This window comes from Mesoplodon bidens (genome assembly GCF_964165515.1).
Source record: "Mesoplodon bidens genome assembly, chromosome: 10".
Classification (NCBI taxonomy): domain Eukaryota; kingdom Metazoa; phylum Chordata; class Mammalia; order Artiodactyla; family Ziphiidae; genus Mesoplodon; species Mesoplodon bidens.
This window is the reverse complement of record NC_138172.1, coordinates 26,806,453-26,831,911: the sequence shown is the minus strand read 5'-3', so window position 1 is coordinate 26,831,911 and position 25,459 is coordinate 26,806,453. Positions and strand designations below refer to the sequence as shown.

At 41.4% G+C, this 25,459-nt stretch overlaps 1 protein-coding gene across 1 annotated transcript in view; it reads left to right on the top strand.

The window, feature by feature from the left end:
• The first annotated feature begins 1,502 nt into the window (after positions 1-1,502).
• Positions 1,503-25,459, top strand: part of SYNPR (synaptoporin) — a 285,823-nt gene continuing 261,866 nt past the window's right edge. Inside the window, exons 1-2 of the mRNA XM_081245569.1 lie at positions 1,503-1,687; positions 1,793-1,858. Of these exons, the coding sequence (XP_081101695.1) occupies positions 1,670-1,687; positions 1,793-1,858 (84 nt within the window). The 5' untranslated portion in view covers positions 1,503-1,669. The remainder of the gene's footprint in view (positions 1,688-1,792; positions 1,859-25,459) is intronic.

Genomic DNA, 25,459 nt, shown 5'->3' with positions numbered 1-25,459 from the left:
TTAGACTCTCTCTGCATGTAGGAAGAGCAGTAGGAACAAAACTGGCTGGCTGCAGATGGTGCAACTAGCCCTCTGGAGTTCTGACTCACTAACTTTCTAGTTTATCTCCAACAAAATCCATGGGCAGGGGGCATCTACATTGGACACTCTTTCTTATCCAGTTTTGGCCCGCTGCCTCCCCTTCTCAGACTCTATTCATTTGCATCTTTCTCCCCAACTCCTGAATATTAATTACTCTCCCTCCTCCTCTTCCCCCCATCCCCCAACTCCAGACCTTTTTGGCAAATCTTATTAGTAAACAGATGGGCTATCTGTGTTGCTGGGAGACCACTTCATACATGGGGTCCAGTCCAAAGGGAGTGAGAAGGAAGGGGACATATCAACTACATGGTGGAATGGCTAAGGGTGCTGAAGACGACTCCTCCTTCTTTTCTGATTATTTTGAATTCAACTCTGGCTTCATTCTCTGCACTCCCCTTCCATGGCCCTCAATTCCGTCATCTCTAAAATGAGAATAACACTGTTACTAACCCATGGGGGTTTTGTGAATATTTAATGAAGTAATGTTTATAAAGCCCTTAACACAATTTCTGATTCATAGAAAGAACTCAATTGTCTTGTTGTTGTTTACTAGTTTTGGCATGCTTAGGAGACTAAGGGAAAAAGAGTATGAGTTGAGGTGGGGATGCACTCAGGCCTATTTATGATGGACTGGGGGAGCTTCATTCGAGGGTTGTATCTTAGGCAAAGTATCTCAGTAGAAACAGCATGAGTTTTGAAGGAACTTGCATTCCTATCCCTGTTTAGCCCCTCATGAGCTATGTTAGCTTGGCTAATTTTCCTACTTAAAAAAATGGACATTATAATTCTCCCCTGACCTCACACAGTGGCCATGGGATTACCTGCCTGGCACACTGCCCCATATTTTCATAATTCATTCGTTTCCCCTCTCCCCATCTAGCTCCCTTCCCCCTGACCTGACCCTCTGCTTACCCCTGAGGTAACGGGCAGTGTTTATCCTGTTCCTTGATGTATCCCAGCACCTGGCACTGCTTGGTCACATGGAGAACGTTCCATGAAGGCTCAGAGGAATGACCGAGTCAGCAGTCTTTCTTTGGTGTTCAGAAGTCACCAGAACACACACACCTCCCCACGTAAGGTGTGGGTTGTCTCTCTCTCTTACCTGGAAACCCCGTCCTCAGGCAGGGGACCGTCTTCCTGAGGGTGCCAGCCTGCTTTCCCCAAACCTACAGCACGAAAGTTGCTCTGGAGCCTCAGAGAACCGGGCGCGAGGGGCAGCGCCGCTCCCAAGGTCGCGGTTGGGCGTCGCCCACCTCCTCGCCCTCCCTTCCGGACCTCGCAGCTGGCCAATTGCAGCCTCCCCCGGGCCGCTGGGCGGGCTCCAGCGCCATCCCAGTCTCCCGCCTCCACAGCAGCTCCGCCTCCCCGCCCGCCCCTCCCACCCTCGCCGCCCGTGCTCACCGTACGCGCGCGCAAGCTTCGAGAAGCCAGAGTCCGCGAGCCCGCGCCGGTCAGTCAGCTCTCCCCGGCCTAGCTCCTCCGGCTCTTCCCGAAAGGGGGCTTCTGGCTCTGAGGACGAGGACGGTAGTGGCTCTCGAACTTCATTTTCAAAGGCACCGCTGGGTGAGAAGCCCAAGCGAGGCGAGCTATGGACCCCGTGAGCCAGGTAGGACCGACTGGGCAGCGCGGGTGATTCCGCGGGACCCCCGGGGTCCGGATGCTGCGTCTCCAGCCCCTTCCTCACCCTGTCTCTTTCTCTCTCTTGCCACAGCTGGCTTCGGCAGGCACCTTCCGGGTGCTGAAGGAGCCCCTTGCCTTCCTGCGAGCCCTGGAATTGGTGAGTAGCGGTGTGTGTGTGCGGGGAGGGGACCGAGGCAGCGAGCCAGTAGGTGAGGAGAGGTCGGGTGCAGTGCTGTCTGCTCGGTTCTGCTCCAAGCCTGGGATGCAAAAGCCGCTTCCTTCAATCCTCCCCACTCCCCAGGTGCCATTCCGGGATGGCGGGGACAGGATGTAGGGTCCCGGCTTGGAGGCGGGAGCGTGGACGAGTTTTTGCAGGCGCTTAGACGAGGTGTCATGTCTCATGTTACCGAGGCGCTTGCACACGCTCAGGGGCTGGGGAAAGAAGCCTCCTGGGGAGACCGGGAGGGGAGCTGATGGGGGAGCTGCCGCTGGGCTCTGGCTGCTCACCTGGATTATTGCGGGGGTGAGGGTGTGAGAGGAGGGACCCGGAGCTGAGCGGAGTAGCGAGCGGGGAGGGCTTTGCCAAGCTGGGAAAGTTAGTGAGCATTGGGGCAGCTCTCCGCCCCGCCCGGGATGCTTGGAAGCGCTGTGATCCGCGCTCCGCAGCCGGAGCTCCAGGGAGAGAGAAGCTTCGAGGCTGTGAAAGATAGTGCCGTCGAGAGCGGGACTCCTTCTTCCCATCTCAGAGTTTCTCTACTCTGGCTGCTCTCGAGGGCTTTTCTGATTTCTTCTAGAACCTCCCAGCCTTCTCTGTGGAGCTTGCTTCAGCGACTGGGCTTTAGGAATTTATAGTACTCTTCTCTTCTGTCCCCTTAAAAAACAACTTGATAGTCCTAGGGCAACTTATCTGTTGGCAGAGGAGTGAGGTGCAGAAACAGTTACCCAGGGGGCCACAGAGCAATGTTACTGTCAATGCTTGCATGATGGTTATTCAGAGTGAAATCTGCGGGTCACACATTCTCTTGCTAGGAGCTCTGAAAGGCAAGCAAACCTATCTGAACAGAAAGTTCAGAGCCCGTCATGTAGCATTAATCACAGGCCCTATCACTGACTAGCTGGGAAGTTATGTAAGAGCGTGTTCTGTCCTCCCAGGTCTTAGCTCCAAGGCCCAGTATCTAGCTTTGGCGACACAAACTGTGGTACATGCTTACGTGGATGATCTACAGGGTAATCGCATTTGCCTTGTTTGTAAAACTGCATGAAAATGCACGAATATATCAACCGGACATAACATCAGGACAGCATTTGGAAGGCTTGAACTATTGGTTTGGGGATAGCTATTCTAAAACTGTTTTCCTCACAGCCACCGGTTAAAGCAAGCAGGACTCACAGTCTGGGCAGCTTTCAGTTGACTTTCTCAGAGTTCTGTCTGCATTCGATCATTCAGCCATTCAACAAACATTCTCTGTGGAAGAGTGATTTTTTTGCTCAGTGTAAAAGCTCCATTGTCAAGCCATTGTCTCTCAAAACAAAATTCAAAGGGCTGGCATCATTTTTGACATAATCTCTTATTGTTTCACACTGTCACTGTCACTCACCTGAAACATTAGTTTGTATCCCCTTCAGTTCTATTGCAATGTTATTTCATGTCACTCCCCACACACAGCCTCTATGAGTATCTTTCAGAGTGTGGTAAACCTGGATGAATTTTTTTTCCATGCAGATGTCTGGACATGAAATAAAAATATTGGGAAGGTGGGTGCCCAGGAATCTGGATTTTAAACAAGCTCCCCGGATAATTCTTATGCACATTAAAGTTAGAGGACTACCACCCTAAGCTATACAAGGAGCCCCCCAAACTCCAAAGCGCTTTTTACCTTAAGGCTCTTGTTATTCTTATTAATACTATATGGAATGCCCTCCCTCACAGCCCAAGCTGAGAACAAATGTTTGTCTTTTAACCTCAGCTTAAATATTACCTCCTCAGTGAAGATTTCTCTAATATTTGGTTCTTCCCCTTTCCTCTACTCCAAACTGAATGATTCACCCCGTTCTTTGGGCTTCCATTACATCTTATCCATTCATTTATTCATGAGAATTTATCACACTGCCTTATAGTTTTTTTCTTGGTGTGTGTGTGTGAGAGAGAGAGAGAGAGGGAGAAAGAACTTACTACATTTAAAATATTTTTTTGATTTATGTATAGTTGGTTTCCTCTCTCTTCTGGGCCTCTAAGGCTCTAAGGAAGAAGGGATTTTGCTTGTAAATCAGTGATTAGCCTCTCATTTGTGGGAGAGAACCTGAATAAGGGACCAATGAAACCTTAAAAGGTCAGATAAGTTAGTTGATCACTACCTTTTGAAAGAGCTAAGGTCGAGAGATGAGAGCAGGGACATAGAAGCTTTGAGAAAGTTTATCAAAATGGAGAAAGGGAAATATCTCTTCTGTGCATGCCATGGGTGAAGAGTCACTCTGAGTTCTTTGTTTTCTGTGGGAGATAGTGACGAGAGAGTTCTAGCTCTTGGATGGCAGGAAATTTGTTCTGTTTGCTTCTGTGTTCCCCACAGGTGCCTTTCATGGTGCTCGGTAAACAGTAGTGATCAGCAAAAAGTGTAAATTGAGCACGACAGAGCACTAAAACACCCGGTTTCTCCTGTTCTGTAGTGCAACAGCTTCAAAGTTGGTAGTCTTGAAAGGCTTCAAACTACAATCCTTCTTATTTTTCAGTATTTATTCTGTAGAAGTAAAAGTGTATGTAGAGATCTATGTTCAAGGCTATTTACTGCAACATCCTTTGTAGAGGAAAGAACTAGAAACAATTAGTAAGTCTGTTAATAGGAAAATCGTTAATGTATGATTCATGCATGCTGTGAAATATTATACTGTCATTAAAAAGATGGGTTAAATTAATATGCATTGTGCTGGCAGTCAGCATAGGTAATTGTGTTTGATAAAATTATTAAGTGCAGAAAAATGAGTTTCATTCTTAGTATTTGATGAAATTGTTATATGGAAAAAAGTGGTTTTCGGTTTTCCTTCTTTTAATCAACACATGGATAATATATTCAGTCATATTTCAGACTAATGTATAGCATACAATATTTTTGTAAAAATAAAAAAAGACAATATAGTTTTGTGTGTGAATGTGGGTACGTGTGTTTGTAATTTGTATAACCATAGATGTATACCTCTGAACTGTTAAAACTGATGTTTTTCCCAAAGGGCGTAATTTGAGGTTCAGTGGGGAGAGAAGAGGGTGAAGGAAAGCTGTGGTCTTCAGGAAGAATCACAGGCATATCACTTGTCCACAGTTGTGCACATGAGTAATTAAAAAAAATGATCTTCTATGGATTGACCATATGAAGCAGTATTACTTCTAAATACATCCTCCACTTTGAGATTTATTGCCTTGGGGGGAAAATGCACTTTATTGATGTGTTCTTTGCTTAGGAAAGGCTCATGTATACAGTAGATTTAAAGTTTAAACAACATATAAAGGTCAAGTCTTCAGGGAAAAAGCTTTAGCCAATTTCAAAGACCTTGAGGCAAAACTTCCAAATCCTTAATCTCTACTTAAATGAGGTCAGGGGACTTTCCGCTATCTTTTGGGTCAAAACCAAAATTCAGGACACAACACTGACTCTGGTGGTCTGTTTTGTTTATTCCCTGATGATAAAATAGGTCCAGAAAAATGTCTTAAACCATCATTTGGAGATGGTCAAAAAAATTTTTTTAATTGAACTTACCTTATTTCTCAGACTTACTAAATTGGTATAGAATCCTGCCTTCCACTGATCATTCTTATTTTGCTACTTCAATTCTTTGCCAGTAGAATTTTGGCCTGCTTTTTTTTTTCCTTTTAAAGCATTTTTCTTAATACATTCTTTTTTCTCTCTATTATTTACAAGGCTCTGGATTTGCACCTGTGGATTTATGTGTAATGGAATGTAGGGACCCCAACAGTTCCAAATTGTCCAGGACTAGAATTGGTGCGCATGTAAGGGCATCAAAGGGACTTCAGCTCCCCCAAATGATATTTGCTTGGCTGGCAGGTCCAGACTCCATCCCTCTAAAATTAACTGCTGGGGCAACTTGCTTCATTCCTCTAATTCTTATTCTCTGACCTCTGTCCCCCATTTTGCTACCATTTCTGCTACAACCCCTGGACTCCATATCTCCATTCTGCCTTTCCTTTCTGCCTTTCCAAAGGAGGCCAGCTTATCCAGAGATGCATCATGTCTGATGTACGAGGCATAGAGCTCGTTGATTTAAATGGAGGCACCTGCTTCCCTAATCTTCATTCCTGAATCTGAATTCTGATCTATGTTTTTCAAACGTCATACTGCTTGCTTGATATGAATAGTATTTCTGATCATGTTATTGATAATAACACAGTAAGCATGTTTATGATATGATATAATATAATATAATATAATATAGTTATCATTTTAAACTCTTAAGGAGAGAAGTAACAGTAGCTACCTCTGTCATGCAGGCTTCATATGAGGCAGTATATTCCAGTGCTTTCCATACATCATCATATTGAATCTGTATGGCTTACATTCCCATTTCACCACGGAATTCAGGGGATATTTATAACTCATCAGGGGCAAAATTGTAGGAAATGGTAAAGCCAAGATTTGACATTCTCACTCCAAACCGTGTTCTCTTAAATGCTACACTCTTCTGCTTCCTTCAATGCGACAGGCACCTGCTGTAACTTATCCCTAATCCTCCGAAACGTTAAAAGGCAGATGCTATCTGATTTTGCAGTGGTTATCTCACCCACTCTGATATGTATTTCAGGCCTTTTCTGAAAATGCCAAGGAGTGTTTATATTTAGAGACTAACTCAAGAGACATCAATTGTCTTTGATATTGTTTTATTTTCTGTTGGTTATTAATTAACCAAGGTAGAGTAGGTTCTAATTAAAAATCAGTATCTTTTCATTTAAAATACATAGAAAAAGATTTTGATTATAAAGCCAATAATTTAATCTTATTTTATGGGTCTTTTTTTTCTATTTTCTTAAAAATACCTGTGCATGAGTCAGACAACTCTTTTTTTTTTAAGCATAAATAAGACAGGAATTTTAACATACAACTTGTTTAAATTATGAGCAGCAATCTGCCATTGAGGGTGGGATGTAATTTCAAAGCTACATTAATTTGGATTTAATTATAACTTCTAGCTTCTCAAGTGACAAAAATCATGTATAAATGAAATATGAATCAATAAATACACTTTTCATAAAAGAGCAGCTCCCCAGTGGGCTAATGGATTTGTCCCTTCATGCTTTTCTGAGTTTCATTAAGACATTGGTATTTTGCCCCACGAGTATAGAAAAAAAAGGATTAAAATACTACCTATGGATTTGAATCCCAATTTTATTCTTCCACTAGCTTGGTGACCTTGGGCAAGTTATTTAACTTTATTAGGTATCATTTTTTTCTCATCTGTAAAATGGGACTGATAACATCAATAGTTGCTACTTCAAAGGATTGCTATAAATGACTTAATTCACATAAACCACCTTGCGTAGTGCCTGGGCTATAAAAAGTGCTCAGCAAATGATTGTGAAGGTGATGATGTTGATAGTGATGATGATGGTGATAATGATGATAACAATTTGAGTGATTCTGGGAATGATGAAAAAGGAAGAAGTAGAAATCTACTGGAGAGTAATTTATAACATTATGACAACTTCTTGCAAGTTAGAGTCTTGGCAAAGTTCTGACATAGAAAATCTATATTCACAGTTATGTGTGTGCCTCTTTTGAGCCCCTCACCCCTTATACCTTGCTACCAGGGATTTTTTTTACCATAGCATGTGTGACTCTCTAAGGAATTGCTCCTTGGAATAACTGCATTCAAGGAACATTCCAGAGTGGCCAGTGTTGGACCTAAAGGAAAAGAAGAATTGCAGGAACTTAGTTCTAAGGAATTTTTTTGTTGAGGTGTGGGGAGACAGTTTTCCTGATCTTTCTGAAATCATAATCCATAGACATTGCTTATTCTTGAAAGAGTTACATGTATCCAACTGAATTCTCCAGGGTGTAGACAAAGGTTCTTATAGCATCAACCACTCTAAGGCACTTACTAACCACACCCTAATACCCAGGTACACCTGACTCTTGGGAATCACCCAGATAAAAATAGGAGAAGAACCCTGCTCTCATGCTCAAGTAGAAACATCACCCTTAGTTCTCTGTTCCCCAGAGGATTCACATTTCTTCCTGATTCAGGTAAGAAAAATAGTCTTATGTTAATATAAAAAAATAATAAAAAGCCTCTAAGGAATACATCTACAAAACAATGACTTTCCTTTGAGTCTTCTCCTTCTGCAGGCATGTCTTTGACCTTGGCTATATTTATAATTATTCTCGTTCATTCTGTTAGCTTAGCCATCCTGTGAGAACCTCACTTCCTCACTGAATTTTGGGGACAACACCCCTTGCCTACCTTCTCATAGTTTTGGAAATTTTAAGTAAGAACAAGCAAGTAAAACACTTTGTAAACTACTAAATGTCCTCCAAAACTAAAAGATAGTTGTGATCATGATGATGGTGATGATAAGAGGCAATTTTCTCCAATCTAGGAGACTCTGGATATCATGGGATAATTGGTGAAGACTGGGGTGTGAAGTATCTCTCCTCCCTGTGGGGCTGAGCCCTTCTCAACCACTCTCCATCCTCTAGCTTTTGCCCCAGTCTTTTTGGTCTCTTTGGAACCCACAAGAGAGAATGTTGCTGTCTGTTGAAACGGATGCATCACCAAAACTTGGAGGAAATCCACCCTCAACCCTTTTCACTCTTATACTAAAAGCCTGTTTCTTGTTCTGTACACATTTCATCTTTATTAGATATTTGGGGGGCCTGGTGATGGTCTCTTGCTGGGCTAATGGACTTTTGCACATGCTCCTTCCTGTGCTTAGAACACACAGTCTCTTTTTTCACCAAACCCCCTTTGGCTGGCAAATTCCTCTTCTCTTTTCAGGTGTCAATTTAGACATCACTTCTTTTGGACTTCTTTTTTTTTTTAAATTTATTTATTTTTGGCTGCATTGGGTCTTTGTTGCACGTGGGCTTTCTCTAGTTGCAGTGAGCGGGGGCTACTCTTCATTGCGGTGCACGGGCTTCTCACTGCGGTGGCTTCTCTTGCTGAGGAGTACGGGCCCTAGGTATGTGGGCTTCAGTAGTTGTGGCACATGGGCTCAGTAGTTGTGGCTTGCGGGCTCTAGAGCGCAGGCTCAGTAGTTGTGGCACACGGGCTTAGTTGCTCTGTGGCATGTGGGATCTTCCCGGACCAGGGATCGAACCCATGCCCCCTGCGTTGGCAGGTGGATTCTTAACCACTGCACCACCAGGGAAGTCCAACATCACTTATTTTGGGAGGGCCTCTCTGAGTAGGGAGGTCCCTCCAGATGAAGTCAGTCTCCTGATGGCTCCCAGAGCACACTGTTTAGTGACTTTGTTTTACATTTTAGCTCCTCAACCAGACTAAAGGCTCTGTGAAAACAAGGATCTTGTTTGTCTCGTTCATCAGTACATTCTAAGTATCTAACACAGTGCTTGACACATGGTAGGAACACCTCCAGGGGCATTCATAAGTCCCACCAGAACACCCAGGCAGTTGAACATAGGAACCAGGCAATTGACGATATGCAATATCCTGAGATAAACCATAATGGAAAAGAATATAAGAAAGAATATATATATATATATATATATATATATATATATATATATATATATATATATAACTGAATCACTTTGCTGTACAGCAGAAATTAACACAACACTATATTGAAGTACTTTGTACTTCAGTAAAAAACTTCAATACTTTGTACTTCAATAAAAAATCCAAAACATCCAGGCAGTAGGTGCTTAGTAAGTATTGGTTGAAGGAAGTGAGGGGAAAAAAGGAGGGAGGAAAGAGAATAGAGAATAAATGAATCCTTGAGAGCACATTGGGTGGAGTGTCAAGTACCTTTCATGGTCTCCATTGTGAAGAGGAATTGCAGGGACTCCCATAGAAACAAAGGTTTAGCTGTCAGTCTTGGTTGTGAAGGAGAGTAACTCCTGACTCAACTGTCGAGGAAAGAGGGCAGCTGCAGGCGTGCCCACTGTGCAGCGCGGAAGGAGAAAGAACTCTTAGGGAAATAATCGCGCGAGGACTGGCACAGGCCCAGGCTGCAGGTCTTGGGTTCAAGGCCACGCCTTAGCAAGAGTGTTGCCAGTATCGTGCCTTGGCCGCCATCCCACTGCCTTCTTGGTGTGTTCCCTTTCTGCTGCTCGTTGAGCTCATTCTTTCTGTGATTCTCATCTCACGTCCTAAGAGAAGGAATACGATTGGCTCAGCGGATGATTTGTTCAGGGGACACAACCATTGGCCCCAGGCCATATCAGGCTATGGATTGGCTGCCCTGGGCCAGAGGTTCACTGTGAGTCCCTGTCACTTGTGGCCTGAATACAAAGTGTCATGAGATTCAAAACATGTCCCCTAGACTGTTCTTTAAGTCCCGGGCACTTTAGGCACAGGGAGAGGTGTATGTGTCTGGTGGACGAAGAAGGCAGAACTGGTAATTTTCTTAAGAAGACATTGCCTCTTTGAGATTTGGGGAGCAGGCTTCCTGGAATTCACTCTGACGAGGGGCCATTGGGGGGATTCACACTGATAATGTGATCTGGAGGGGCTGTGCCTTTGCCCCTTCAACACGTGGGCTCTGCCAGCCTGTGCCGCTTGTTCATCAGTTGAAAAGCCTCTTTCTGAGAATAATGATGGGGTTTTTCCCTAGTCATGAGATAGCCCATTCGTGAAGGAAAACGTATAACCCCAAACCACACATACGTCATCTTTGTTCATAAATTGGTAGGTTAATTCAACAATGGCCCTTAACATTAGAAGGCTACATTAATGAGTACCTCAGTTATCTGCTTGTGTTTATTAATGTGGTAGAAAGGAGAAAAACATGAATGGATGGGGGGGGTTTAATTTAATATCCCTATGCAAATAAAATTTTTTATCCTGAATGTTTACTCATGGGAGAGTCATTGGCTTGCCTGGTGTGATGGGTCCTGTTTGTTTCAGGAGGGTATGGGGGAGGAATTGGTTGACAGCAAGAATCCCATGAAAAACCTGGAAGGTAATGTGGGGCTTGAAGGAGCCTGGGCTTTGGAATGAGCTTTTTGCTGGAAGGCTGGCTCTTCTCTCCAGCCATGGGACACTGAGCAGATTACATGATTGTGCTTGTCCTCAGGTCCGAGGCCATCAAATGAAGGTCATGAAAGTCACATCTTTGGGTTACTGTGAGGGTTCAGTAAGACAGTGTTTATAAAAACCCCAGCAGAGCATCTGGTTTATATTGAGGCTCCCTAACTGTAACTAAGGAAGAGGTTGTTAAAGACAATGATATGCTATCTGTAAATAAAATTAAGCATTCCAAAATTTTTCAGGAGAGTATAAACATAAAGTTTGGTCAGTATATTATCATCATATTGTTTTTTATTTCTATTCTCTCTTCATTGTGAGATAATAAAATATACACAAGTAGTAGTAACACTAATACATAGAGACAAGGACTTAACCTAAGTGCCCTACATGTGTTATTTCACTTGATCTCACTTTACTTTTGAAGGACCAAATAATAACCCTTTTTGTATGTGAAGGAACTGAGGCCTAGAGAGGGCAAACAACTTGCTTAAAATCATACAGCGAGCATGTGAGAGAGCTAGGACTTGAACCCAGGCAACTAGATGCCAGGCCCCTTGATCTTAATCGTTTTTCCACATCACCACCCATTAGTAATGATCACTCATTACCTCTGAATCTTGAAGTTAAATGATTTCCCCAATGAAAACAGCCAGGACAATATATATAATTGCTTCTTAAAGTCATGTCTTCTTATTCCTCATTCAGGTACCTTTCTGCTATCTCATGTTGTCAGAGCACAAAGAAAAATATAAATGCTCATCCCCATAATGACTAAGGATGTCCAGACCTTCTCAGGGACCTTTTTTCCTTCTCAAAAATACTCCTAACCCCTGAGAAAATTTTACTGATCTGTGTATCTTTTCTAACAAAATCTTTATTCACTGATCCATTGCATAAAGAAATTCAGGTTTAGGAATGTGTTGTTGAAACATGCCTATAAAGAGTTTTGTAGAAGTCAGAAAGGATCCAGATATTTAGCAAGATGATGAACACTTAAATTCTTTTTGGATGCCTGATAAATTACTTGAGTCAAACAGATTCCATCACGGATGCAGGAAGAGCAAATGACTTGTCTGCCCATTGTGTGTGTGTGTGTGTGTGTGTGTGTGTGTATGTGTGTGTGTGAGCTTCCATCCTTTAGATTTGTTACTTTGAAGGATTTGTCTGCCAAATAAGAAGACATACCCCCTATGGCTTTAACAAGAAGCGCTCACACATCCGTCTCGTCTACCATGAGACTGCCTGGCTGTGCTTTCATGCCCTTAATTCACCTGATGGCTTTGCCTGCACTTGATAGACAGTTGGCATTACCTGTGGGATCCTTCCTGAAGCAGAAATGTAGAAGAATTGAGAAGGTAGAAGGGTTAGATTAGAGGAAAAAGAAATAACAGAAAATTAGTAAGCACAAGCCCATCATCTGAGTGAAGAATGGAGATCCTGGGAGATACTTAAGCTAGAAAAGGGGGTGGCTTGATGAGTAGAGAACTGTGACTGTGATTTGGAATATGCTGCCTTTAGAGCCATACTAGCTTGGGTTCAACCATAGACCTTGAGTGTGTTCAAGGGCAAATCAACCTTACTGAGTCTCAAGTTCCTTGGGGATTTTACTTACCTAAAAGATATCTTTACATGATGAAAATGAATTCATGACTAAAAACCCTTGGACACGCCCTTTCTGTCCCTGACTCTCAACTTCTTGAACTGTAAAATGAGGATAAAATCTTGAACACAGACTTGTGAAATAAGCTGAGCCAACATGTGTGAAAGTTCCCATAAGAGGGCTCAGTAAATATTGAATGTTCCCAAATCTAGAAAACTAAAGCTCAGGTGTCTGGGGACTCTTTACTGTAGGAGCAATGCCTGATGTGTTACCTTTACTTTTCATCTACGGCTGCAGTTATCTGAGGAAAGGGAGAAGGCATATGTTCATGTTTCATAATCATTGACTAGACTGTGTAGAAGAACTTTAGTCATCAGAATCGCATCACAGATTCTATTTATGAAGCAACTGAAAGCAAAACATGAATATATGTATTTGAAATCTATTTTAGATGACGTGCTTCATTGGTTAAAAAAAACAAAGAATATGTATGAAATTGTTTGTGGCATTAAACTCTAACCTAGAATTTAGAGGGAAAAGTATAGTCTTTCTGGGGCAAAGACTATGCTTATTAGCAAGAATGATAAATTTGAAGTATAAATATTGTTTATACTTTTTATTACTATTTTAAATTGCTGGCTCCTTTTTGTTTTCTTTTTAATGCCTGGCTTTATTCATTACATTTCCCTCATTTGGTAACAGAAAGAGTGACTGGGTTTGACTGTCAGCTCCACCACTGATAAGCTAGGTAACCTTGGGCACCTTACTTAACCCCTTTGGGCCTTTCATATATATAAGACTAGAAATAATAATAATTAGAAGGAAGAATTATTGTGTTGGTTAAATGAGATAACACTTGCAAAGAGTGGTGGCTCATAGCAAGCACTCAGTACATTTTTATTTCCTTTCCTTCTTTCCCTCAGAATGTGTTTTACTACCAATGTAAATTTCTAAAGAATTTGTGAAATTCTGGAAAATTTCACAAGAGTCTTTTTGTTTCTCTAGGTGTTCCTTGGTGTTCTCATGTTCTCTCTTTCTCTCTCTCTCTCTCTCTCTAATACATACACACATGCACACACATGCATTCTTTGTACTAAAGGCCATAAAGAGCAGGTACCTAAGCCAAATGAATTCAAATGGGACAGTATGATCTGGCAGGTGTGGTCGGCAAGGAGAGAATGATTAGAGTAGATCATCAAGTCCTAGATCAGTGTCCCAGACACATTGGAGCCCCAGGCTGTCTGCAGGCTTTGGCTAGATGACCATGAATTTGTGATGCTTTTCTGAAAGGAATAACATACTTTTTTATTTTAAAGAAAAAGCCCCCATAAACAGTAGGAGTTCACTAAATGGCTGTAAATAAATGCGCTCTTGTTATGTGCCAGGCTGTCCTAAATCAGTGCTATGTACATTATATATACAATTTCAACTCTTACATTGACCTCATAAGGTCCACTTGCCCAGAGCTACTGAGCTGATAGATGACCAAGGCAGGATTTCAAGCCACGTATGTTTGACCTCCTGCCTCTCCCACGCTGCTGTGATCTAAACATACTACGTATATGGGTATTGGGGGGTGGATTTCTTTTGACTTGCTATTTACAGCCATCTTTATGCATAAGTTATTTGTTTAGTAATTTAAAATCACAAAACTGTAAGCAAAAGTTAGTAAAGCAAAATTACCCAATGTCCTTCTACTGAGAGACAACGAAGGTTAATATTTGGAAAAGTATTCTTTCAGACGTGTTGATGTACCTTTTTTCCCTGAAAAAAAAAAAAAGATACGTTAGATTGCTAGGGCTGCCGTAACATAGTACCACAAACTGGGTGGCTTTAACAACAGAAATTTATTGTCTCACAGTTCTGGAGACCAGAGGTCTGAGATCAAGGTGTGGGTAGTGTTGGTTCCTTCCGAAGGCCATGAGGGAGAATCTGTTCTTTACCTTTCTCCTAGTTTCTGGTGGTTTGCTGTCAATCTTTGGTGTTCCTTAACTTGTAGATGATGTATTGCCTGACTTTCTGCCTTTGTCTTCACATGGTGTTCTCCCTGTGTGTGTATCTGTGTCCAAATTTCCCTCTTTATATAACACAAGTCATATTGGATTAGGGCCCACCCAATGCCAGTGTGACTTCATCTTCACTAATTACATCTGCAATGACCCTATTCCCAAATAAGGTCACATTCTTAGGTACTAAAAGTAAGGATTTCAACATATGAATCTTGGAAGGACACACTTCAACCCATAACAGATGGGTTCTTAGAATAGATACTACTTTGTCATCTGCTTTGCCACTGGATAAAATATCTTTCTTCACAATTTTAATGGCTTCACACTGTATGCCTATACTAGAAATTATTTAGTCTCTACTTTTAATAGTTTTAAAATGGATATTATTTTTAAAACCTGCAAACAATCCCTTCTTAAAGATAAATGTTTACTGTACCTCTATTATTATTTACTTAGTTTCCAGATGTAGAATTTCTTGTTCAAAAGGTTATGCATTTTTAAGGTATTTGAAACAAATGCCAGATTGCCCTCCAATGAGGTGCTTCCACTGTGGGCATTACCAGTTAAAAGGTTTTCCAATTTCATAGATGAAAATGTAATCTTGATTAAATTTGTACTTCTTTAATTTGTAGTGAGATTGCACATTTTTTATAAGGTTGTTTATCTTCTCATTTTCATTTGGAAACATTTTAATGGACAGAATGGATTTGTAAAGCAGTAACTGAGGCTGCCAAATTCATGATGCTGTTCATGTGGGCTTTTATATAAGCTGCTGCCTTAATCTTTCTTGGTCATTGTACTACTCCACCATTTGGAAATTACTTAGATTGCTGTACTCTGACTTGGGTAGAGAGGCAAATACTGAGCCTTCCTTTCTCTGAATCATTATATAAGAATAGATTTATGTAATTTTTAGCATACCAAAGTTAACTTCTGTGTTATGAATCTTTAATAATATAATTTTATAATCTAAATTTATCATCCAATTTGCATTTATGTATATTTTTAATATTAAACTTATTTATCATCAGTAACTTATTTTACCTTTAATGATACTCATAAGTGTTGGTCCCTACTCAGTACCTTTCTGAAATGTGAAGCTCACGCATATGTCTGTAGTGACTTAGGCATACAGATTTATACCATACCTTCTTCGGGTTTGAGGCACTTGGAACTTTAATAACTCTTTTGAGGGAAAGACAGAGTGGATGGGGTGCTACTGCATCATTTGAGGAATCGTGGGGTGTATCTGGCTCATGATTGTAGAAAGCCCTATCAATAAAATAAAATGAATTCAGCAGCTGCCTGATGCCAAGGGCATTTCCTCTCTTTCTTGGATCACATTCCTGACCACACTTGCTATTAACAATGATAACATTATGGATGCACTCTGCCTCTGCCTCACGCAGGGCTATTTTGGGCCACCTTGGCCTCTCTGAATTAAATTAACAGTTGTTAACATTCACTGTATACTTACTGAGCTCCAGGCCCTGTGCAAAATGCTTTCAACAGGTATGCCATTTAATTCTAGTGACTCTATTACAGGGCACACATCATTATTTCCCCTTCTTTAGGCAAGAAATCTGAAGATTAGGAAAACAAGTTTAGTTGTGTATGGTTTAAGTGTGTGTAGTTGATAACAAAAGAGCTGAGATTTGAACCCAGGTCTTCAGTACTTCAGAAAGATCCTGTGTGCTTCACCTAGCAGTTGTAGAGGAAGAAGAGTTCCCATTCTCTCCCAGAGACCAGATCCCTATGGGAAGAACGGTCCCAGCCAACAGGGCTGCTGTCTGTAGCCCTAAGTGAACCCAACTGAGGGACAGGCCCAACCATTTAGCCAGACCGATGGTACCTATCAAGGCAAAATCCACCAAGGTGGTGGTTGGACTGAACCTACTTATTTGTCTCAGTTAGGTGGGGAATTCTTTTGTGGGCCAGCAGAGCAAAATTCTTGAGTTCTCTTTGCAGTTCAAAGGCAAGTACTTTTTTTAAAAAAGCATATCTAATGAATTCACTTGATAAAACAATAAATGAAAGAAAGCATGGTTTTTATTTACTTTGAATTGTAAAAGAAATTCTGATTTGTAGAAATCAGCACCACAGTGGCCTAGGCAAAGGATGGAAAATACTCAAAAAGAGCCAGGGACTGGTTGCTTCCTGCCTTTTCAGTTAGTCAAGAAGGTCTCCGCAAAAAAAAAAAAAAAGAAGGTCTCCACCACCCTTTAACTGACCCCCATCTGCTTGTAAAAATGCAAAGATCCACCCTTTAACTGACCCCCATCTGCTTGTAAAAATGCAAAGATCCTTGAGCTTGTAAACCTTTTGTTTTATTGCCTTGTTTTGGGCGACACCCAGTTTCCTCTCCCATACTGGTTAGCCTGCCTTGGAAGAACCTGGGGAACGTGCCCATGGCCATCTGGCTGGTAAATGTTGGGGGCCAGAATGCAAACCAGGTTTGTTGGGGGCCAGGCAGCTAACGTGTGAGGAAGCAGAAAGCAGGCTGCCATAAGAGGCAACATTGCTGACCAGAGGTGATGGCATTTCTGCCTATAGATGCAGCTGCTTCCACTCTAGCCAGTTGTTGCTGAGGAGGAACATAGGCCTAAAGTGTCTAGATATTTCCACTTTTCTTAAGAAAATGGCAATAAGAATTCTGGTGCTATCCTTGGGAGGTTTTTTTTTTTTTTTTTTTTTTTTTTCTGGCTGCGCTGGGTCTTTGCTGCTGCTGGCGGGCTTTCTCTAGTTGCGGTGAGCAGAGGCTACTCTTCGCAGTGCATGGGCTTCTCAATGTGGCGGCTTCTCTTGTTGTGGAGCACGGGCTTCAGTAGTTGTGGCTCACGGGCTCTAGAGTGCAGGCCAGTAGTTGTGGTGCACAGGCTTGGTTGCTCGGCGGCATGTGGGATCTTCCCAGACCAGGGCTTGAACCTGTGTCCCCTGCATTGGCAGGCGGATTCTTAACCACTGCGCCACCAGGGAAGCCCCTCCTTGGGAGGTTTTAACGTTGGAACTGTCTTCTATTTTTCAAACACCGGGAGGTCCATACTTTGCAGAATACACAAAGCATGGCTGACTTCTGGATGTAGCCCACAGTCTCCAGCTTGTTCCCACTGAACCCCAGAATCCTGGCACCTGGAGGCTTTGTCTCTGTGCCCCTAAGGACCTGGCCCAGTTCCTCTTGCACAGAAAGTTCTCAGGAACCATTTGACTGATGAATGGGAACTTTGGTGTTGAGAAATTAACCCTAGCTTGGTTTTTGAAATGATGGAATTAGTGACTTCAAGGATCCCTTTTGCCTTTTGTCAGATAAAATAAAAAATTATTTTCACTAAATATCTAGGAAGCATAAAAATATAAGGTTGATGTCTTGGACCAAAACCATAATGGGAATGGAGGTCATGGCTCCTAGTAGCAATGTAGGATAAGTTAGTAATACAGCTCTGGGTCCCAGACAGTGCATTGAGAAGAACTGAATTTCTCAGTCAACCAGTGTAATCTCAAAGAATTCTGTTCATAAAAAGTGCAGTTTAATTGTTTATAGCTTAAGGAATCATTGAATAATGGGGGAGAATTCTGTATATTTATCTAGAGTAGAGTATCCAATAGAACATTCTGCAATAATGGAAATGTTCTATTCTTCACTGTCCAATGCAGCAGTCACTAGCCATGTGTGGCTATGGATCACTTGAAACTGAGCAACCAAATTTTTAATTTAATTTATTTATAATTAATTTAAATTTAAATAGCTAGTGATTACCATATTGGACAGCCCGTGTGCAGAGAATCAGACCATCTATGTGTTTTGCAAGGGTGATGTGCTAAACTTTGGCAAAAACTTAATAGGGACTGGCTCTGTTCTTTAAAACATTCAATTTTACATTATTTTTCAACACACATCATACAGTTGGTGGCAGGGAGTTTTTCAAGCCAACTTCTAGAAATTTATCAGATGCTGAATTTTCCAAGCTTTACCAGCTCTTTATGCTTTTTATGCATTTTATGTATTTCCATATATTTGTGAACTTTATACATTTATACATCAATTTTATAGATTGAGATAAAAAGATAGAACAAACTAATAACCTTTTCTATTTGCCCCCTGATATGAGGCAAGATGACAGTTGTTAAAATTTATACTAATTTGTTAGCACAAGAATATCTCATAATAATAGTTACTATTTTTTAATGAGGATATGCATTGGGAAGCAGGCTAAAAGTTACACAGATTGCTCAGTATCATGTTAAGCAGAAAAATTAATTTCTTTGCGGTTTGGTTATCAAGAAATCATATTGAGACATTTATTTATTCCATGATAAGCAAGCTAGTCTGGTAATGTTTTGACAGTGGCCATATGAGCAGTATAATTAGCATGCAAGTATACATTTAAGAGGAATAAGAGCATGGTAATCAGATTAAGAGAGCATCACTAGGGCTTCCCTGGTGGCGCAGTGGTTGAGAGTCCGCCTGCCAATGCAGGGGACACGGGTTCGTGCCCCGGTCCGGGAAGATCCCACATGCCGTGGAGCAGCTGGGCCCGTGAGCCATGGCCACTGAGCCTGCGCGTCCAGAACCTGTGCTCCACAACGGGAGAGGCCACAACAGTGAGGGACCCGCGTACCGTAAAAAAAAAAAAAAAAAAAAAGGAGAGAGCATCACTATTGTGGTGTCAGCCATATGAGCAAGACCTGAAAGTGAGCAAGTCTGTGTGTCTCACACCTTTCTTGCCCGCTGTTTCAGTCACCCATAGATAGTATAGAATTTTCAAGTTGGCTCTAGTGTCCTAGTTTTGCAGTGTTTTTGTTTGGGTTCCCTTGAGAGCAACACCTAAATCAAAAGCAGCATCTATGAGGGTAATTTACTGGGAAATGATCCCAGGGGAATAGGAATGAGGCACCAGGGAAGTGAACTGGGGATGGGGAAGGAGGCATAACCAATAACTCTTAGGGCTTCCTGAGAGAGCTTCATGCAATGCATCTCAGAACTAAGTACCTTGGGGACAAAAGGGGGAAGTAGTAACCTTTTGGCTCCCACCCCTGTTACTCAGGGGTGGCCTCATGGAAAGTAACTCCTGTCTTAGTTTTAGTTTCCCAAAAGCACACTCTGAGGTAAGGATGGCAGTAGTTTCTTTGGCAGGTAATTCCCGCAAACACCGGTAAGGGGGTGGAGAAATGGGACAGGGAATGGAAAGCAATAGAGAACACATTACTTAAAATGTTACCACCATTGGCAATTGAAGGTTAATCCCAGTGGGAGATACTGGAGGCCAGCGTAGAACACTCATTGGCTATAATTGTGTCACCTTGCTATTTCTGAAGAGGCTGGAAAATGTAGTTTGTAGCTGGGTGTGTTGATACCTGCAACAGAACTGTTGCTAAAGAAGAGGAAGAGACTGGATCTTGGGGAGTTACCAGTTTCTGACACAGCTACTCAACAGATATTTTTCAAATAGTTGCTGAATTCTCCACTTTGCTTTGGCTGAATTTATATTTTTAAAAAAATCTTTTCTGATCCTTATCAGAGATCATTAAGCAGAAATCATTTGGTTGCAAGGAACAGGAACCCATTCAAACTGGCTTAGGGGAAAAATAGGATATATTGGAAGGAATCAGGGTTATCAAAAAACAAGATTAGTCAGGCTTCACGAGAGAGAGGAAGAGGAAAGGGAGAGCTGGGAGGTGAAAAATGTCTCCATCATCTTGCCGCACCCTTGTTTCATCTGCTCTTCGCTCCTCTTTGTATCTTGGCTCCATTTCTCTGACTTTTACTGTCAGTATCTTGCTCTGCTTTTTGTATTCAAGGAAGGCACCATCTGCCCCCTGCCTGATTCTAACCACACAGTAGGAGCATCCAACACTGTTGCTCTTGGCACAAATTCTCCAGAGACGGAGAATGGCTGACTCAGCCTCACCTGTGGTGTGGTTCAGCTAAGGTTCTATCCCCAGATCTGGGCAAAGGAGTAGGACCATATAGTATACAGAAGCTAGCCAGTGTTGGAGGGAAGGAGATTGTTCTAGAAGGGGCAATGAGTGGGGAGAAAAGTGTTGCTATCTCTACTTCACTGAGAGTGACTTTCTTCAAGTATGAGAAATTGCAACATTTATAAGAAAGCAGAATCCCAAGGCAGTTGGTAATCATTGCTGAATCACAAACCCCCAGGAGAATGGTGGTAGTAGTTCCACAATAATTGAGAAATGAGCACAACTGAGGTGTCTGTGTGGGTGGTGGCCGCCACTTAGATGGTGGGGACACTCCTTTTCAGACCATCTCCTGTGCAGCAGGAAGAGGCTCTTCCATGTTTTGAACGTGGCATTGTTGAATTCATTAATCATTAGAGGTGCTTGGTATTAAAATTAGCAGCAGATGATGAGTGTCCTTGATTGCAGAATTGGAATATGTTTTTCTCTTGTGGTGCTGCAGAGTGATTGGGATATATTTTTGTTAACTGTTCCAAGTTTCCCTGCCAGTTTCAGAAGAACTCTTCACAGAAGAGCTGGTTGGGGTACAGAAATGGGGAGCGGAAGAAGGCGGGAATATGAGTCACCTCCAAGTGATGCCTTGCAAATTGTACTTTGATAAGTGACATTTTATAAAATTTGTTACCCAGAACCCCCTTTAAAAATGCTACTTGAGTTCTGAGTCTGAATTCTAGAAGGTATATTCTCTCTCTCTCCATCCATTCATCCATCCATCCATCCATCCATCTATCTTCATTCTAAGGTAATGTCAGCATGGATCTGCTGACTCAAATGCTTTGGTTTAAAAAAATGTGGCACGGTGTTGGTATTCAGTAGCTTGATACCAGCCTTCAGGTATGCTTTAAGGATAAAATAATTGTGCTGGGCTCTGATGGTCTCCTGCCCAGATCGCCTTTACCAGGCTCGTGCACGGCCGTCTTCCAACTTCAGCTATTGTGAATGTAGATTGCTAACAGATCACAGCTGTCCCCTACCCAGAAAATTGCCTTTGGCCGAATGAAAGCCACCAAAACTAGGAACTTATTCTCTGCCCCAGGGGAAACCTACAGCTGGTAACTGTCTAATACTGGGGTACACAAAAGACTGGGTCCCTTCCCTCAGGGTGGGACCATGTCTGGTACAATTCACACTTGACAGCAGCTGGCAGGATCAGACTGAAGCTGGCCTCTGGCTGACACCACATCCTTGAGCATCCCCTTCCTTCAGCTCTCCAGGAAACAGCTCTCTGCTGTTTCCTGGAGAGCACTTCCCTGGTAAATCAAGAGCACTCCAATCTCTGTCTCAGGCTCTGCCTCTAGGGAACCTGTTCAAAGATAGGGATATTACTGCAGTGAGACCCAACTTTTTAAAAAGTATTGGCGAAGGAAGCTGTGGAGGGTTGGAAATAGTTCTATTAAATGCAGTGAAATAAGATTTAGTGAAAAGAGAACTGGATTTGAAAATCCAGGCTTGAATCTGTGTTCCCCCACATGACCTTAAACAAGTCACTTTCTGAGCCTCCGCTCCCTCATTGGGAAAATAGGAGTATGTACTGATCTTTCCTTCATCATCTCTTGCCAATCTGGTGTTTTGTAGACATATCCTTTTTTTTTTCAGTAGTGTTACTGTGACAAGTTGGAGAAATAGATCTGGATATTTAGATAATGTTTTGAATGACCTTTAGAATAAGATGTGCTTATTATACCTAATGTAGAGTGGGCCCTTAAAAGTGTTGTGAATTTTGAGCAATTCTTTAAAAATATTTATACTTAAAAAGGCATATGTTTGTAACTATTGGCTTACTTAAGAGACAGCTCAAGCCATAGAACAAAATCTAGAAAAGGTTCCATTACAAGGATTTAGCTATTTTTTTTTAAGTTGGACTGGTAGGGAAGAAACGGGTAGAGGACATGGTTTACCATCTCATGCTGAGTTTCATGCATATACCAACACTCACTAGTTTGATACATTTATTTTTGTTCTGAAGTGTATCAACAATTAAAATTTCCTACAGTATTCCTTCACCAAAAAAAAGACCTTCTGTCCTGAGGCTGTGATATGAATCTTCTGGAAATGACATGTTGTAATATATACAACTCTTCCACATTTATTGCTGCAGGCTTATGCTTAAATACATATGATTTAAGGAGAAGAGTTGAACTATTTTAGAAAATTCTCCGTAGAAGCTTGGCAGTAACTAGCAAATGGATGCTTATGACATGAATTTGTGTAACTTTCTGATGTCTTTGGATTTTGTCAAGTTCCCATCTTATCTTCTGCAGCAGCTGCTCACCTGTTGTCTGTCTAATGAATTAATTTCACTCTAATATTGAATGTTACCACAAGCTTCACTGGAATGTATGCTTCATGAGGATAAGCCTATCTGTGAACTTCACCTCTACAATTCCATTACCTAGAGCTGTGCCTGTTTCACTGCAGACACTCAGATATTTCCTAAATGAATGGATGTATGAATAAATGAATTAGTCCTTTTCCCACCTGGAATGCCATTCCTCATCAGCATCCCTTGTTTGATCATTTTTTCCCCTGTTGAAATTGTACCCGTTCTTCTAGAACCATGTCAAATTCTCAGATTGTTCCTTTTACTTACTTGAACTTTCATGAAAGAAATTTCTTCCTCTGTTTTGGGAGACTCAGTTTCACTGTCTGCCCTAATGAGTTAGGCTGGTGTTTCCCAACGTAAACTAGGCTTTGCAGCAGGAATCTCTGCCGGTTATTATTCAAACATAATGAACATTATGTCCAAAGCGACAGGACTATAAGTCATTGGAACAGAATTAAATCTTATTGGGCCTGACCCCAAGTTTATTATGCAATCCTCTGCGGCACTTTATTTCAATAGTCTTCAGATTATCTAGGCATATATTACATTCTTCAGTAAAAGATAACTTTTACCAAAAATTTTAATGTATTGGTTTTCATTATTGAGATAAAGCATCGATAATATTCAACAGCCACATTGAATAAATGTGCATAATTTATCCTATTCATTTAAAAATATTTTTTTCTAAATATAAATGTAACAGATGGTCATCACCCTAAATTTAGAAATGAACAGTGAGTACAGTAAAGAATTCACTTTCAGAAACGTATATTTTCAGAGGTGAAGATCATCAGGTATAAAAAGTTGCAAAAATTCATATAGAAATACTGGCTTTAGAAATATTCTACCCTGTAATTCAGAACTCAGAAAAAAAATCTGAGAATAAAATGCTCTGTATGACCTTATAAACATCACTGCTATTTTCATGGTGCCCTGTATGCAAGTTTCCCTTTCAAGCACGGTGGCAGAGAGGGAGGGAGGCCTGAGTTTGTTCATCAAAAGACCTTGATTCTGGTCCTGACTCTGTCATGTACTAGCTGTTAAGATCCTAGGCAAACCACTTCTCTCTGTGAGTGGTACCTGCTTAGCTTATTTCCCAGATTTTGGAGATCAAATAGTATATGAGCCATGTGTGTGATCATGCCTACTAAACTCTGTATGCACAGAAGGTAATTTATCCTGTGGAGTCTGACAGATTCATGTTCAAGTTTGAACTCAGTTACTTCCACGTGTGGGAAAGTGTTTCATCTTATCTGTAAAACTGGGATTAATATACTTACCTCATACATTTATTGTGACCATGGAATTTTCAAATGCATGTAAAATACTTAGGATAAGTACTCGGCAAAGGCTAGCTACTAGAAAGAGTTATGAAGAATGAGGACTTTAGTTTCTTCTATTTCTCCTTTTAAAAAAATCCATTTTCACTTTACAGACATGTTGTTAGGCTCTGCCAGCAATTTTGGGTGAGGTTTTGAAAAAAGCTACATCATTGTTTGGTGTTACCTGGTCATCTCCTATAGAGCTGAATGGTCCTTTTGAGTTTTACTGAGAGAAAGCTGAGTTATCTGCAGACATTGGCCATCATGATCTTCTGTGAGAGTTAAGGGCTGAAGGGTTCATGGCCCAATGAGATCCTCTAGTTAATGCACCCCTCTCAGTGGGTAATTCTGGGCAGCTGAGGAGCAAAAGTCTGCTGTTGCCAAGGGCTGTAGAACTGATCCAGCATAAAAAGCTGCACCAACCAACTTTACCTTGAAATATCACATGAATTCTCCAATGAGTGCTTTTGGTGTTTCTTTGCTTCTTTTCTTATTCTAGGACTGTTCAAAAAAGCTGTTCATTCCACAGTCAGTGATAGCATTTGAATGGCAAATTTTCTGCAAACAAGTAACAGCTGGGTTCGTTTTATATTGCATTGTAAATGGCTGCTAGCAGGTCCTTTTCTGCAAGTGGGTTCTGTTATAGGAGAAAGCATTTGGGAACTAAGGGGAGAGAGAAAGGTATCACCAATGCCAGCCCAGCTTCCCAAACAACCGTAAGGCCTTCCGTCACCTTAAGAATCACTCACCTTGAGTAAGAAAAGTGTGGGTGTCAAAGAAATTTTAAATTACTGGTCATTTAGATGCAGTTTGTCTCTTTAAACAATGTCAGAATTGCTAAGAGCAAAGGAAAGACCAGGCCGGAGAAATGGCATAACTTACGAGGCAATTGATCCTTCAGGTTGCAGGGCATGCTACAACCTTTCATTTCTTGTTAAAAGATTTTGTTTCTCTCAGAGCCTCCCAGTTGGAGTTCTCTGATTTAAAAATATCACTAGTGAGAATTGTATGAATGACTCATGAAAAAATACTCAACATTTTCTTCCTCTTGGGACTAGAAGTATCAGAATCTCCCCCACTCTTTTTTTTAATGAAAACATCATGTATGTCTGACTGGAAGGAGAGGATTGGTAATGAAGGGTTGGCCTTTCTGCAAGTTAAATTTATGTTACTTAATTTTATTAATTAAGTTGTTTAATATAAAATGTATAATTGTATTGTTTAGTGATAAGACAAATTAGTGTCTTAGTAAATATGATTTCATATGATAATTTTTATTAAATCCTTCATGTGAAGAAGACTATGATAGTGATTACAA